General features: G+C 41.3%; 2 protein-coding genes and 1 non-coding gene across 5 annotated transcripts; all 3 read right to left on the bottom strand.

Annotated features, from left to right (window-relative positions):
- Positions 1 to 2435: 2435 nt before the first annotated feature.
- On the bottom strand, positions 2436 to 7339 carry mrpl28 (mitochondrial ribosomal protein L28). Of its 2 annotated transcripts, none has more exons than XM_086036900.1 (6): positions 7207 to 7339; positions 4764 to 5055; positions 4532 to 4684; positions 3418 to 3552; positions 3243 to 3329; positions 2436 to 2729 (listed from the first exon to the last, which is right to left on the bottom strand). In XM_086036900.1, the coding sequence occupies exons 2-6, from the start codon at positions 5046 to 5048 to the stop codon at positions 2634 to 2636; spliced, it is 756 nt and encodes a 251-aa protein (XP_085893026.1). In that variant the 5' UTR covers positions 5049 to 5055; positions 7207 to 7339; the 3' UTR covers positions 2436 to 2633. The 2 variants fall into 2 exon arrangements, with proteins under 2 accessions (XP_085893026.1, XP_085893025.1); XM_086036899.1 differs by lacking the exon at positions 7207 to 7339 and adding an exon at positions 5547 to 5708.
- trnastop-uca (transfer RNA opal suppressor (anticodon UCA)) lies at positions 6363 to 6449 on the bottom strand. The gene has a single exon. It is a non-coding gene; the product is annotated as a tRNA-Sec (tRNA).
- A 1638-nt stretch (positions 7340 to 8977) lies between the features above and the next one.
- Positions 8978 to 15487, bottom strand: LOC147145009 (proton-coupled zinc antiporter SLC30A1). 2 transcript variants are annotated; one of them, XM_086035964.1, is made up of 5 exons: positions 15345 to 15487; positions 13407 to 13907; positions 11543 to 11889; positions 9679 to 9866; positions 8978 to 9428 (listed from the first exon to the last, which is right to left on the bottom strand). In XM_086035964.1, the coding sequence occupies exons 2-5, from the start codon at positions 13903 to 13905 to the stop codon at positions 9185 to 9187; spliced, it is 1278 nt and encodes a 425-aa protein (XP_085892090.1). In that variant the 5' UTR covers positions 13906 to 13907; positions 15345 to 15487; the 3' UTR covers positions 8978 to 9184. The 2 variants fall into 2 exon arrangements, with proteins under 2 accessions (XP_085892090.1, XP_085892089.1); XM_086035963.1 differs by lacking the exon at positions 15345 to 15487 and having other exon boundaries at positions 13407 to 13923.
- Between the last annotated feature and the right edge of the window lie 1498 nt (positions 15488 to 16985).

The following is a 16985-nucleotide window of genomic DNA, read 5'->3' as shown; positions in this document are numbered from 1 at the left end:
TCCTCCTTCAAAAGAATCACTTGGCCCTTAGGAATGTTGTGACCTAATCTGCTCATAAAAGCTACTAGGGCGGAGCAAGTAACTCCAAATCGACATCGCAGAGTAGTAGAACGCTATTTTCAAATTGCAAAACCTGCTAGATTCAATGCAGGGGCCCCCCTCGAGCTTTTAAGTTCACCATTACTGGTTTAGACAATGAACGCAGGTGCGGCGCACTGTGGTTATTTATAGTGGCCATAATTTTCCGCTAGTTAGGTTTCCAACACCCACGGGAGTCCCCACACCGAGTACAGGGAATCCCCGTCAAAGTAGAATCACACACACACACTTCAAGCCGAAAGAGAAAGCAGACTGTTGTCGATCAAACTGTAAAGCTCAACACTCCCAGCCAGGCTGAGCTTTCTACATGTGAACGCCATCTAGAGGACAAATCCAAAATAGAACACGACACTTCCAGGTTTTGGTGATTTTAAAGAGAGCAATGTAATGTAAATCAGTTCAAAACTCTTTCCACTGTTTTAATGTGACCTGTACAACTCAAAAGGTTGATGTGGCTGCGTTCACAATTAACCAACTGCATTCAAACGAAGGTTATTATAGTCGACGAAAACTAATGAGTGCTTATAAAAAAACGAAAACTGAAACTACATTTATAAAACTGTTTATAGGGAAAGCATCCTTTGTTTTCATATTTTGTCAATTTCATACATGAGCTTTCAGTGTTTATTTAAAAAAAAAAAAAATTGTATTACTGAACCGTACAGTCGACTGGTTAGCACGTCCGCCTCACAGTTCAGAGGTCGTGAGTTCGGCCTCCCTGTGTGGAGTTTGCATGTTTTCCCCGTGCCTGCATGGGTTTTCTCCGGGTACTCCGGTTTCCTTCCACATTCCAAAAACATGCATGGTAAGTTGATCGGACTCTCTAAATTGCCCCTAGGTGTGATTGTGAGTGCGGATGTTTGTCTCTGTGTGCCCTGCGATTGGCTGTTTCAGGGTGTCCCTCTCCTACTGCCCAAAGACAGCTGGGATAGGCTCCAGCACGCCCCGCGACCCTTGTGAGGATAAGCGGTATCGATAATGGATGGATGGATGAACCGTACAGAATAATGAAGGTAAAAAAGTCATTGGGGAATTCTAATTTATTGACTAAAACTAATACTAAAAAAAAAACAACAACAAAGGAAGCATTTGGAAAAAATAAAAACTAACAAACCCACTCTAAAAATTAAAACTGAATTTAAAGGGGAGGTCAACCCCAATATTTTATTTACAATATGACCAATCACGACTCACTTGTTTTCTGAAGCCGTGCCATGATTGGCTGTTACCTGAGCAACTGCGATGTCATTTTCAGTTGACAGCAAGTGACAATACGGCCACACTCTGAGATGCACAAAATCGGGTGCATTTTAATATTAACTGATATTCCACAAGCACAATGTCAATCAGAATGCTCTTTTTAGATTAGTGGGGCTGCATTAGAACATTCTATTTTAAAGAAGATTTTTGGGTTGACTTCGACTTAAAAAAATAAAGTCAAAATGAAAAACTAATTATGATGAATAATCCCAATGATTCAGTCATGTTAAATGGAAATCAGCACACACCTGCCACCATTTAAATTGCCAGATTATGCACCAAATAAATTTCAGATGTTGTGTTAGGTTTTCATGACATTTTATCCACTTCTAGCAAGTTTTGCCCAAACAACATAACATCAACACAAAATGAACACATTTTGCAAATACTCTTGAAGTCTCGCAAACGCATGGTCCGATGAGTCCATGAGTCCAAACGGTACGTTTTGCATAAACAACACTGCTCAACACCAAAAGAACACCGACGTGTACTGACAGTGAAACTTGGTGGCAGCAGGGTCATGCTTTTGGGCTGCGGCCTTAGAAATGGAATATTTATTCTTCTCATTGCGCAGCTGTACAAAAATAATTGAGTCAAGGTGGAGGGAATTATGAACAGTTCCAAACAGAGTCAGTGTAAGCAAAAAAACATCTGCTAGGAAATATATGTGAAAAAAATCCTACAGAGCATCTTATTTCTTTTGTACTTCCCCTCGGCAAAAGAATTGTTTTTGTTTATCTCTTGAGTCGTACAGGACACATTAATGGAAAAAGTTCACAAATTATTGATCTTGGACTTTTTTTTAATATCACAAAAATGTGCTCTTGAACAGGTAACAGGTGTCCACTTCACACCCACTTTAACTCCTGAATCTCAAGCCAATGTCCAGGCCAGACCAAAGCTCCAGAAAGAAGTCACAGAACTGAAATTTGAAATCTTAGATTAGCTCTCGTGGGCTAGCTAGTAGAAGGAGGCAACTTCCTTTGCTTATGCAAATACTATTTCAACAAATGTTATTTCGTTCATTTGTACATTACTTCACTTCCTGTTAAAAGAGACACAAAACAAAAAGCATATAAAGATGAACATTCCAACGATGTTTATACAAGCTGATAAAATGGAAAGCAGTTCAATTTACACCAAGGTTGCGGGTTCTTCCGGCAAAAGAAAAAAAAAAAAAGAAAGAGGAAATGAGATAAGTAACGGTTTGTGTTTCCTGTTTTTGTCCGTCACACACACGCACCCAACACACTCGTGGATATTTCACTTGTTCTTCATTTGTTCTCCGTGAGATGAGGCTCGGACAGTTTACGGATGTGCAGCTCCTCTATCAGCTTCTCCGCATACATCTTGAACAGCGGCTCGGGCTCCTGGCAGGCAAACACGTTACATAGAACACAAGTGGACACAAGTACGACTGACTGCTTGAAGGTTCACTCATCGTTGCACACTGTGTTCTCACCTGCACTGGCATTTTTCTCAGATCACATTTTGTCTTAATTAGCTTTCTGTATCACAAACAAAGCACGTACCCATTTATCATGAACGTTTTGGCTATTACTCAAGCTTTTCGTTTCTGTTTTCGGAACATCTTGGCCGCAAGAAGAGTAATCTCAGCAGGACTAATTCGGTGAAATAAACCGCTTTAACATTATCTACATGTAGACTGAATAAATTACAGTAAAACATCTTAACTCGTTTTCAATGATTCCTAGGTCTCATTAATTAATTAAAACATTAGTAAATAATACAATTAATTCATTTTCAAGCATTTTCTATTTGGAATTGGCTAAAGAAATCATTTAAAAGAACAGAGAGTATCTATGTCATACATTTCTATGGACATAATGCATAAAAGAAACATGACTACGTGAAAACGTTACCTTGTGCTCCAGCTGCCTCTGCTTCTCCACGGCTTCTTCCAGAGTCAGCCCCACCCACTCGGCCTCCTCCTCGGGGATCTCAAACTGCTGCTCAGCGGGGTGACAAAAGACAAATAGGAATCATTACACTGGACTTTCAACTTTGCGCCGGCAGAACACGCGAGCCAGCTGTTACCTTGTATTTGTTGTACATCTTGTCTCTTGTCATTGGGTCGTCTGGATACAGCTGAGTGTCTTTGTGAGCCAGGCGCAGTAACATGGCCCTCTTCAGGTCCATGCCCAGTTTGGAGTTCAGGTCTTCTTTTGGCGTCTAACACAAGTAAAAAATAAACAGACTCTGATTGAAATAACGCTGTCCAGTAGGGGGCGGTAATGGATTTAAATCAAGGGGTGGGGAAGGCAGACAGTTTATGATTTGGTTCACATAAAAAAACAATACAAGAAATATAACCGTTACTGTGAACAGAATTTGTCCGTGAAGTGAAATACTTGTGCACCAAATATGTTGTGGCGCAGTACTTGCGGATGATGCTTTGCGCCGATGAGCCAATAGGAACACATGGCAATAAAATGACTGGCCAAGTCGATTTCTTTGTCACTGCTGTTATTATGCGCAAAAATACAATATTGTGATTTCCCCCGACATTAGCTTTTTTTTTTTTTTTTTAACGATATCATGAGTTTTTAAACAGTATTGTGAGCTTTTTCTTAATATGGCCAAAATCCCAACAATACTGTGATAATTATTCAATTGTGATGTTCATATCGAGATAATATCGAATCGTGACAATTGAAAATAATTACATCCCTAGTTCAAAAGCATCTTATTTTCACCACAGACCGTTTTCTGCTCCTTCATCCACCATTGTGCTTTGTGTCAATCTGTTATGTTGAACAATCGTAGCATTTTACTTATGAAATGATGCCTGGGCTGGATTTAAAAAGAAAAAAAAAAGCCATGATAGATAAATTTTAAAAATCAGAACTGACGAGGGGTGTGAACATAGCCTTAGCCCTAATTGTCACAGTATTTCAATGTCCTACCAGCAGCCTGTTGGTGGTACAGTTTCATTTATTGTCACACGATGGACACCCTATTTCCACTAACTTGGCATGCATATTACAGTATGTTTTTTTTGTCCAACCATATGTAACAGTGGTAATTCCTGCACCGTCCAAGCCACACCTACTCGGGTTTCGAGCATTTGTGTGCAGTATAAGTGTCTAATATATAGAGTGGCAAAAATGCATGGCTGGTGTATCATGTGATTAACAGGTTTGTCTCTTACTTTGAGGATGTAAAAATCAAATCCAAAGGCGGCGTCGATGAGGTCCAGGGTGCGCGGCGTGACCGTGATGGTGAACTTGTGGTCCAGGATCTCGCTGTAAAGTTCTCTCTTCAAAAGCTGCGGCTTCCACGTTTTTGGCACACGAGTGGACATCTATGCAGACGAGGAAGTTAACCTTGTAGAACTTAAAAAAATAAATAAAAAATCAAAACATTCTTCCTTGTACGCTCACTTTATCGTTGTTGGCATATCTGTAGCCCGAAATCCAGCCCTCACCCCCCCACAGGCCGTTCTGCGACTCAGGAGGGTAGTAGATAGGGATTGAGACGTCCTGCACTCGTTCTTTCTGCCCCGTTTTAGGGCTGAGTCGGTACTGAACCCCCAAGGGCCTCCAGTGGACCGGGGTGGTCTCCTTCGGCTCCACTGACTTCAGGTAATGCTTGGGAAGCCGGGCGTAGATGCCCTCTTTCAGTTTGAGGGCATCCCAGATTTTAGGAGGGTATTTATGCAGCGGCATACTGGCTCTTAAAGACAAAAGGAGAGAATGCATTCGTGACGTGTGGTAAGCAGGCGCTCCCTTTAGTACTATGAAAAGGAATCTCTGCCGAAGTACAATTCAGTCTTATTTAACTCTTAAGTTTCACGCAGTTGCATGTAACCTTTAAGAACAGTTATTTTGATACTATTACTCTTTTTCTTTTTTTACACTTTTATGTGCAGTGCATTTGAACTAAATCATTATTTCAGTACAGCTTTTCTTATTTTCTTATACAGTACTTGAGCGTAATGTTGTGCATAAGGCTATGTTACACATATACATATACATATAATGAAAAACACATGCAAGGTTGAACTTGCACGTTTACACGCAGTATTGATCATTATACGTAAATTACTGATGTAGGAATTAGCACGGTAAGCGTACCGCCGGGCGGAAAGAGCATTTATGAATTAACACTAAAACACAATCTTACATCTTTACATTGTTAAGTAAACTATTAAGAATGAGACTTACCAAGTAAAATAATAAAGACGTTTTACATACTAAGTGACAAACGTCAAGCATGCAAGGACATCCCAGAGCTAAGATAAATTCAGTATTGGTTGACTCCGCTTCACAACAACAAGGATTATTATTGGCCGTAGCGAAGATTGATGCCGCTGGTGATTGGCTAAAATTTGAAAGTGTTATCATTGGTGGCATGGGTAGATTATTGTCGTTGTTGATTGGTTTAAACCAAAGAGGATGCTCATTGGTGGGAGGCTGAACAGAATTGTCGTTCCGGGAAAACCGGAAGTAAAATTGAAATAAAGTTTTTCATCACGTTTTTATGACGTCATGTGAATACTGTCAATACACTTTTCTATTAGTTTAGTAATAATGTAGCTACCACACTTCGTCAAAAACAAATTAAATTACGTTTTCTATGGAGCTCAGTTTGTTTGTAAAATTAACAGTATTTTTTGCACAATTAAATCGAAAGTGTCGCTGGTATTTAAAGGAATTTCTGCTGCAGTTCAAAAATAAAAGTGACTATCAAATACAGTACTTTAGTGGTAATGGTAGTGATACTATTTTAAATACTTCTGCTGAATTAGATTTATATAGTTACTTGAGCGTAAATAATGTTATCCCTCTTATTATGTATATGGGTGTTGCACTTTTATTTTGAAGTGGGCACAAAAGCTTTGAAACGGGAAGTAGACGATTGTGTCGTTTGCCTGTCACTGTTACCACTCAACAGTGAACAACGTATCAATAAAACCGTCGGTATAATGAAGTTATTAAAATGACGACGTCCTCACTACCCTACTATTGTATCAACATGTTCGCCCGAAGGGTGGAATTGAACCACTCTGCCGCTAGGCAGCTACAGGTTTGAAGCCTGCACCCCGGACCACCGAGGGTCATCCGGGCATTTGAAAAGTCCATCAGGAAGTAATATATAGACCAAAAAAAACCTACTGCTTCTTAATGACGGTTTTAAAAATTATAAATCAACGACATATATTAGTTTATGTTCGCAAATCAATTTCGTCTATAACTGATTACATGGACTGGTAGGGTCCGACAAACAACTACGAAGCACAATTCTTTCAAAAAAGGACAAAAAGGTATTCGTCGGTTTATGCAAAATCCCTGTGTGCTGATTGGCTGTTACGGAGAAGAAAGGCGGAGACAAATGCCGTCATAACAGGTAACCATTTAATACATTAGATAGATAGATAGATAGATAGATAGATAGATAGATAGATAGATAGATAGATAGATAGATAGATAGATAGATAGATAGACAGACAGACAGACAGACAGACAGACAGACAGACAGACAGACATACTAGGGATTTCATGATACGATATCACATATGGCGATATATAAAAAGCTCACGATTCTGTATAAAAGCTCACGATATTCTGGATAAAAGCTCAGGATATGAAAAAAGAGCTCATGTTAAAAATATACTCACAATACTCTGTTTTTGTACATATTGACAGCATTCACAAAGAAATAGGCATAACAATGCATTGACCAGTTGCATGTAAATGTCTCCACACAATGCTAATTAGCTGTGCTCCTAATGATACATATGCTGTAGTTCAAATAGTACAGTTAACATTGTCAATATATATAAATGACCTACAATGACCAAACACCTAATATTGAGGCACTTACTTGCTAATTTGTGGAAGAACTCAAATGTGTTATATTCCTCTTTATCTGGCGATTAATGTGTGTCTTAAACATCCATCCATCCATTATAGGTGCCAAAAAATTGCATCAAACTCAACTGCACTAATAAACTAACCACTAGAGGGTACTGGAACTGCACAAATGGATAACAACTTGGATTTTTACAAGGGGCGGAGCCAGAACGTGGCTAATGGGTAGGCCTGGAAAAATCAGGATGGGCCTGAATATTTCTCTCACTGAGCACAATCCTCCTTTCCCGACACAAAAGTATATTCAAATAAAATGACAAACTGAATAATATAAAGTTCAGCTCTTCCTTAGACAACCACAATTACCGAGTGCAGGCGCCAAGTGCAGGTGGCAAGTCCTGTTGGAAAATGAAATCTGTATCTCCACATAAAACTGGTCAGCAGCAGGAAGCATGAAGTTCTCTAAAACGTCCTGTAGACGGCTGCCCTTGGACTTCAGGAAACACAAAGGACCAACATTAGCAGATGACATGGCACCCCAAACCATGACTGACTGGGGAAATTTGACACTGGACCTCAAGCAATGTGGATTCTGTGACTCCCCTCGCTTCCTCCAGACTCTGGGACCCTGGTTTCCAAAATAAATGCAAAATTTGCTTTCATCAGAGGACATGACTTTGGACCACTCAGCAGCAGTCCAGTCCTTTTTGCCTTTAGCCCAGGCGAGACGCTTCTGACGCTGTTTGTTGTTCAAGAGTGGGTTGACACAAGGAATGCGACAGCTGAAACCCATGTCTCGCATACGTCTGTGTGTGGTGGCTCCTGAAGCTCTGACTGCAGCTGTCCAGCTGTCCACACTTTGTTAATCTCCCCCACATGTTTGAATCGGTTTTGTATCACTATTTTCTCCAGGGCGTGGTTGTCCCTATTGCTTGTACACTTTTTTCTACCACATATTTTCCTTTCTTTTGCCTGTCGATTAATGTGCTTGAACACAGAGCTCTGCGAACAGCCAGCCTCTTTTGCACAAGACACCTTTTGTGTCTTGCCCTTCCGTGCAAGGTGTCAATGATGGTCTTTTGGGCAACTGTCAGGTTAGCAGTTTTCCCCATTCCCTAGTTCGCCTACAGAACTAGACTGAGAGACCATTTAAAGGCCTTTGCAGTTTTATTTTTAGTTAAATGGCTGATTGATTGTGACACCAGGTGTCTTCAACATTGACCCTTTTCACAATATTCACATTTTCTGAGATTTTGATGAATTTGTTTTTTTTAAATTCGTTTTCTGATATAATCATCAATATTAAAATGAATTAACACTTCAAATGTATCCGTTTGTGTGGAATGAATGTATACATTGGCCAAGTTTCACTTTTAGAATAGTATTACCGAAATAAATCAACATTTTCATTTATATCATATATATATATATATATATATATATATATATATATATATATATATTTATTTATATATATATATATATATATATATATATATATATATATATTTATTCATTTATTTATTTATATATATATATATTAAAAAAAAAATATATATATATATATATATATATATACACACACACAGACACACACACACGCCCCCACACACACACACGCACACACACATGCATGGTGGTCGACTGGTCAGCACATCCGCCTCACAGTTCAGAGGTCATGGGTTCCATCCCGTGCCTGCGTGGGTTTTTGCCGGGTATATATATATATATGTATGTATATAAAAGTATATATAATCAGCCAAGCATTTTCATCATCACAGTTCTTTACTATCTTGACTTTCATACATACAGTAGATTACAGTAAAAAACCTAACTAGGGAACCCCCCTTGCTACCTTAATGTCCATACTATCTTGGGAATCCGAGAGTGTTTTATTCCAGATAAACACAAACACATGCACACAGTTCGAGTGAGAGATTTGTGGTTATTACTTTTCAAAGGTAAGATGTTAGCTTTTCATTCATGTCTTGTTACAAAAACATCACACAGCTGTCTTGCTTTAACAATTTTCCAATGACAGGCTCTTGTGGCAAAGGGCAGCAAATGTGGGCGTCGCAGAGTTTATCACAAGCCAATCTGCAGGCGGGCACCGCTGGTGGGCATTTTGTACCCTTGGGGAGGGCAGAAGGGGACGCAAACTCAGGTTGCACCGTGCAGCATCTCACCCCGACACTGTGCAGGACCTTGGTGACCCCTGACATTAGATCAGCACACCTGAATGTGAGCAAAAGTCATTTTTAGTACAATTCACGTAACGTGCGGAAAAACTAGTGAGTCACTCCTCCAGTTTGTCATTATTGGTGTGGGATTACTCTAGTCATTGCGATGTCATACCTCTCAGTCATTCAAATACTGGCAATCAACAGTCTTAACCCCGGAAAATTCTTGCATTAGATGACGTGTCATCATTATTATAGATGATTATAGAAGCATGTTTTTAGAATGTGGGAAGAAGCTGAAGTACCTGTGCATGGGAAAGGCAGCGTGACAGAGGACGTGGACCGAGGCCACCACAAACGAATCGGACAGCTCCCAGATGTGGAGCTCGTGAACCTCGTCCACCCCGGGCACGCTCCCAATCCGCTCCTTCACGTCAGATACGCTCACATGAGGAGGTGTGGCCTGCATCAGCATCAGCCCGTACCTGTGCATCTGAGGAGGGTGACACATAAATGTCACACGCGCTAATACAGCAGTACGTTGATTTTTAAAATGAAAATGTACACCTATGACATAATGAAATACAATTAAAAAATGAACAGCTTTTGTCATATTACATCAATTCAATGGCCATTGTGTTGCTCTTCCTGGTATGCCCTTGGCTGGGCAATATCATACACAGGCGGATGTAATATTCATTGACACATGTCAACTTTGCATTTATCAGTACAGCACAAATATTAGTTGTTCTCCGCAGAGGATTAAGAATATATGACTGTGAATACTGTTATATTGTCTTTCATGTGTTGCTGTGAAGTCAGCCCCGAGTGTAAAATTTTAGTAAGCTGTTTCTTTACTTTGCTTTTAAATGTCTTTCACTGTTTTGTTTGTAAATCCTTTAAATGCTGTCATTTTAATTATCTGCGATTGGCTGGCAACCAGTTCAGGGCTTACCCCGCCTACTGCCCGAGGATAGCTGGAATAGGCTCCAGCAGGGGCGTGGTGGCCATCAGGAATTTTAGGAAAATATCTGGATCTTCCGTAACGGGCGGCCTGTATAGTGGCCGGTTGAAGCGGAAGACAGCCGCCTCCCACCCCAGCCGGCGATTAACTTTCTGAGCATGCCGTCCACATTCCGTCACTTATTAACTTCCATAGCATCGCGGCCGCTGTCGCAAAATTTTTTAAGTGATTCCGAAAATGGAGTGAGTCCACTTTAGTTGTTAGTGGCTCACGTGGGCCCAATCCCAACACCTACACTTGCACTCTTTTGCCCCTCACTCGGGTGTTCCGCGTGTGTAGAATCCAAAAACAGTTGGGTTAAAAATAACACCATTTTGGGGCAAAAATGGACCGATACACGAATTGGGTCAATTTGACCCACTTTCTTGCATTGTTTTGTACAAAACAGACCATTCTTTGGAGTTGTTTTGTACAAAAATACCAATTTTTTGTGTTGTTTTCTGCAAAAATAACCAAGAAAGTAGGGTCAAATTGACCCAGTTGTGGATCGGTCCATTTTTGACCCAAAATGTTGTTAATTTTAACCCAACTTTTTTTAGAGTGCACCAATTCTTTTAAGTGCTCTGTCGCCTCGTCCCCTTTGCGCCCTTGTTTCGCACTTCGGCCGAGCCCGCGTCCATGGCCCCTAAACAGAAGCATATTACCCACAATTCATTGTGGATTTGACCAAAATAGCGGAAAACTGACGACATTCTGTGGAATTCCTGCACCTGTGCCAAAAAAGCTGTCTCTTCAAGTGTAAATATCTGATTATTACAGTTGTTTATCATTATGTATATGTGTACTTCAATCGTTGTTTTAAAGTCACCGTTTACCCGCTGCAGTTTACCTACGTATTTCGTCCTAGTTTAGCTGCCGTACTTAGCAACCTTCTGCGCATGCGCCGCACATCGTGCAGGCTCTGCAAATAGTCCAAGTAATGGAGCCATAGCTTCCATCGACTGGAAGACCGAGGCCGAGTTTTACTTTACTACTACTTTAAAGAAGTTTTAATGTCATTTTAAACAGCAAAATTGCCGAAACAACAACCCGTGCCGCCATGCTCGCTGTGACGCAGGGGCATAAATCCGACGACGTCACGTGAAGTGTCCAAATTCTGCAATGTTTGACCTCGAACCTTTCGTGCACTTGTGCCACGGTCATACCTGTGGCACAGCTGCGGCCACCAGGATGATGGTAGCCAAGATGGCCAGGCAGGGATCCAGGTACACCAGGAGGCTGCAGATCCACGGGGAATGCGGGTATTCGGGGCCCACCAGCAGCATCACCAAACTATTGACCAGGACCAGCACTGATGTGGACAGACCCTGCACCACCATCGCCACAGAACGGGGACACACACTCGGCGGCTGCCTGATGTCTTGAGGGTCTTCTTTGCCCGACTTGAGCTCCCCAGCCGTTTTCTCAGCATCCACGCCTCCTTCCGCCGAGGTCACCGGGTTGCAGAAGATGACCGCCTCACCCGCGCCTTTGGAGTCCTCCTGAGACACAGCTGAGAGCGAGAATAAAATCAAACAATACCATGTGCTCTACTTCAAAGTAGCTTGACCTGGACTTACGTTGTGTGCATACATGCATGTCAAAATAAGACCGCACCTGAACATACACTATGCTTCAAAGTACACACATGGACAAAATTGTTGGAACCCTCTAGTAAGTCAAAGACAAGTTTGTTTAGGGTTGTAAAGGTTTAGGACTGTTCTTTATATGGGAGATTGAAAGTACTGACGTGAACAGGCATTGAGTTGTAACAGATAATGTAATACTTTGTATGGTTATCAGTCAAAGGTCGACCGTCTTGTACGGTCAGCTTGGCTGGCAATAACGGTGCTAAAGGCCCTTCCCAGTAAAGTGAATAAGGGTTAGGGTTAAAGGTAAAGTTGATGAGCATGGTATATGACCATATGGCCATGGAACTTGCCCGGGCAAATGTCATTTTAGAGAACTGACTGTGCTTTTCCAAGAAAGGACATTGAAGCAACTGAGGGTGGGGGATTTGGCAAGTGTTTGGCATCATTGCCAGGAAGTCTTCCGTTGGGATGTCGATGCTTTGGCAAAAGGCAGATTCAACTTTTATGTAAGACGCATGGTAAATAGAGTTATCTGACTTTTATTGGAGGTATCCAGATTCTTAAAACTAAAAACGTAGACAGATAAAAAGGAAGACAGTTGAGGCAAGTAAGAAAGGGTTAATTCCGCATTAAAACTCCTTTGCGTTCCAAACTGTCTTCGTTTCAAATTAGGAATTAAGTGAAAGTAGGTGACTTGATCACTCGACTATCCACCTAAAAGACTTTTGACCTAAAAGTAATTTTTTCGTACCCTTATTTTTTTATTAATAAATGAGAAACACTGATCAACTGGATTTTGTTAGATTATTATTGGTTTTGGATTTTCCATGTTTTGGATCGAGAAAGTTTTCTTCCTGATTTATCAGTGAGTACCGTCTCTGTATTTGTTTGATTTATTATTGATTGAATTCATATTAGTTTTTATTTTCAACTGATTGAGCTGCGACTCACCCGCTTTTATTATTTCGATATTTTGGTTATTAAAGCGCATTCATAAATTTCAAACACTCTTTCCCCTGTTTATTTCTTAATTCCACAAAGTTCTTTTATTGAATGAACAGCAATCTATTAACACTGTTTTGTCATCAGAAACACTTTTAGAGTTAGTCCTCCCGGTCCTCACAAGGGCGGCTAAAACTATTTAGGTGGATACCAAGTGAACCGGATCATTAAAGGAAAGAGCTGCTGTAAAAAGGAAGTTGTCGGACCTTCTGCCTTACCTCTGATCCGGTTATTCGGTAAAGGTGCGCGGGCCGACGTAAGCAGACTTCCTAAAATCGGGGCAGTGAGAACCTGAACGAATCTTTCCCGACACCGGCTTGATTGTGTATTTGCGGTCAGTTTTGAAAAAGACATCAAATAATAGGGGGAAATATGTTTTGTTTCCATCAAAAGTCAACACGGGTCAAATTTGACCCGAACAGGATTCAAGTGATACCTTTGAGATTGACTTCAATGTAACACTCATGTTCCCCTGCGGCCCAGGCCTTGGCGCCCCGCTGCGTCCGGGTCATCGCGAGCACCATGACGTTGTGCAGCACGCCGACCACGCCCGCCGCCAACAGCAGCCAGGGCCGCTCCACAGGGTGCATCTCCACAAACGAGCTGACCATTTCCAACAGGCAGGAGACACACAAAGAGATGAGCAGCAGGGCCGAAACGAAGACCCCCACTGGCTGACTCCTGGCGTCAGGGTGGGACGTACAGCATGCCAGAGGCCCAACGGGGTCGGATGTCTCTCTAGACGGCCGAGCGCTTGAAATAGAGGGACTCGCTGCGTAATGGGGATGAGGAAGAGCCATGTGACTGAGGACAAAGAGCGTGTGGAAGCCATCCACCAGCAAGATGAGGGACCTGCACAGCTGACTGGTGATGAGTTTGATAACCAGCAGCAGGATGGTGATGCCCAGCTGGCACCAATGTGACACCTTCTTCATTTCTGCACCCAAACACATTGTAACAAAAACAACAACACAGTCATAATGTACTGTATGTAGAATGTAAAGAATGAAACGGTTTGCGCATCATGATTTGATATTGCAATCCAATTCATCGTGCTGCTCCTTCTGGTGCGCCCGCCTTGGCCACAGGGAGACAGTAGAATAAGGTCATGCAGATACAAAGAACAATTGTACTACCACTACTCTAATTGACTCAGATGTTTGAGGATTGTAATGTAATATTATTCATTCTTTGTGGAAGATAAAGAATATATGACTGTGAGTATTGTTATTGTATATTATTTGTCACACATGTCACTCCGCTGTTTGTGTTCAACAACCTGTTGCTCCCAAAACTGCCACGTTTGATGCTAACTATCAGAGCTGGGAATCCCGTCTGCATATTTAATCGACCCAGGCGCTGTGCCGCACTCCTGACACGCGGCCGAGTCAGGAAAAAATAGAAAATAAAACAGTGTTGCGTACCTTGCGGTCCCACAGACGCAATGACATGTGCTCCATATTGTTTTTATTTCACCAATCACCACGCTGTGCGTGTGTTTGTCTGTTGTTTTTATTTTTATTTTTTTCTCTTTATTTGGCGGAGTGTCTGCTCATGCGGCGCCTGCTTGTGACGTGAAGATTACGTTCTCGGATTGACTGTCGCCGATGAGGGACGGACCGGGACCACGTGGTCGCTTAAATATGCAGGACGGAACATGGTGGCGTGATGCCCAGCTTAGCTAACTATTAGCATGTCATTGCCGTTTTGCGTCGGTCAAAAGTACATTTCTGATATTAAATATAATAATAATATAATAATTAATAATAATAAGTATGGGAAGCAATTTATGCTTGATGATGCTGGCGTCTGCTGGCTTCATGCCAGTGGGTGCTACAGGGAAATGTATCAGAGTAAAAGCACTTCATATGTACAGTATTTTATTCAGGAAATGTTGTGCAGCAAAAGCGAAGTTTTCCAAAAATTAAAAAAAACAAAAACAAAGTAAAAAAGATCATACTTAGGTACGGTAACAAAGTATTTGCCCTCCGTCACACTACAAGACCGTCCTGAATACAACGGTTTATGTAACGTGCTCATGATTGTGTTCATACTAGATGCATGATGTTGATTCATTACGATCATCTCCGTTTTAAGTACTTTGTCGCCATCTTGTGGCCTTTCAAAGTTGAATACAAATGAACTCTTCTAAGGAAATGCATTTACCTGTTTGAAAAAAAAACAATCATTCAACATTATGCAGTGGCAGTAATTCCTTGGATACCACACGTGCGCATACGTGCACGGTCACTTCAGTAATATGTTAGTGCTTGAGTATGCATGCATTTGTACAAGTAGTACTTTGATTAAACAATGGATCCAGCATTCATCTACTCTCAGAACTATCTTTAAAACATGAAAACGTCATATTTACCTGCGAGGAAGAGGACGTGTGAGAGATTGTGGGTGGACGCTCCTGCGCACAAATCCAGAATGTTTCATTCATTGCGTGCAACATTTCCACACTCCACCTCCACCAATACTCCCTCCTCTTCCTCTTCCACTCTTGTAATCTCTGTCATGTGAGACGGAGGGAGGCAGGCGCAATCGTCCTCCCGCCTTCTCTCTCTCTCTCTCTCTCTCTCTCTCACTCTCTCGCTCTCTCTCTCTCTCTTTTTTTTTCTACATTATAGTATTTAATTTGAATTCATCCCATGATAGGCGTATGTGTGTATTTTGTATACTGTTTGACTAGGCCTCTTTAGCGTATATGATTAGATAAGTGACTTGAGCGGGGCCGTTATCTTGCTTTCTCTTGCTTGGCACAGTTATTAGTTGATTTCATTTAAGGTCAGAGGGTCACACATAGTCACATGGGCTATCTCCACACATCTCCGTAGCTGCGTCTCGATCTTTCTGCCACACTACAAGGGTCTAAATTTATTGCGACCCCACAAAAAGTGGGGGAGGTGCACTTTTTACATACATTATTTTTTTTCACAAATGATTAAATTCCAAATTAGGTCGGCCTCAGCATTTGAGGCCGGAAGGGAGTGTGAAGGATCTAAATCTATATGAATGGCTTTATATTAGCCAACAGGTTAACCAAAAACCAATATGGCAAATACACATTCACACGGACATCGCATAATCAGTGTTCCAGTCAGCGTGCCCTGATCTGAGCAGGGGACCAGCTGGTGAAGATCAGCCCCATAGGCAGGGCCAGCCAGGGAGGAGACCAACCCACATTATGTTTAGATTTTGAAGACAGTCTAAATGTGAGGGCTGCATGTTAGACCGGGTCCCTTTTCTGCCCTCGCCCGTCTCAGGTGAGAGCATTGGCGAGAAAGGAAAAGCTGCCCGGATCTGATCATTGTATGATTCCTTAAATTCAAAGATGGAAAAGACGAGCAAATTCAATCGGCTTGTGTGAGTCTTTCTTTACATTGGATACCTTCTTGAAAGATAAAACGAACACGCATTGAGTTAGTAGTTGTTTTGTAAATTGTTAATTGGGCTTGTGCCCTCGAGACCTGCAAAACATTCCGATAGTACATACAAATTAAAAAAAGAATCTAAAATCTATATTAATTTCCAAATTCATCATCTCGCGAAAATAGGGTGTATGTGGATTGTGGTGTTTTTGGAAGTGGAGAGCGTATGCTGTGTCCCTTTTCCAAGAGGAAAACATTCCACCCGAACAGCTTTTTTTCCCTCCCCTTTTTATCTTACAAGGGAATCAATATGACTTTTCAATTTTAATGACACATCAAGGTTTATTCTCAGAACTTTGGGCTATACCTGCCCATCAATTTCAAGGAATGTGCTAATCATTGTCTTGTTTTGGTTGAGTGCGAAAGATCATGTAGTTGTTTTGCGACATCTAAGGTGAATTTGTTACATTCAAACCACTTACGCACAAATACAACTTTGTGGAAGATTTTCGAGGAATTAACAAAATAGTTGAGGATAAGGAGAAGCTATCCAAAAATGGACCCCTGAGGAACCCCGCGCTTAATAGTTCTATTTAATGATCGATGCATCCACATCAATACGCTGTTATAGGGAACTCCTA

The sequence above is a fragment of the Filicampus tigris genome, chromosome 7 (assembly GCF_054856515.1).
Source record: "Filicampus tigris isolate MCC_2025a chromosome 7, RoL_Ftig_1.0, whole genome shotgun sequence".
In the NCBI taxonomy this organism is placed as follows: Eukaryota; Metazoa; Chordata; class Actinopteri; order Syngnathiformes; family Syngnathidae; genus Filicampus; species Filicampus tigris.
This window is presented reverse-complemented; position numbering and strand designations above follow the sequence as displayed.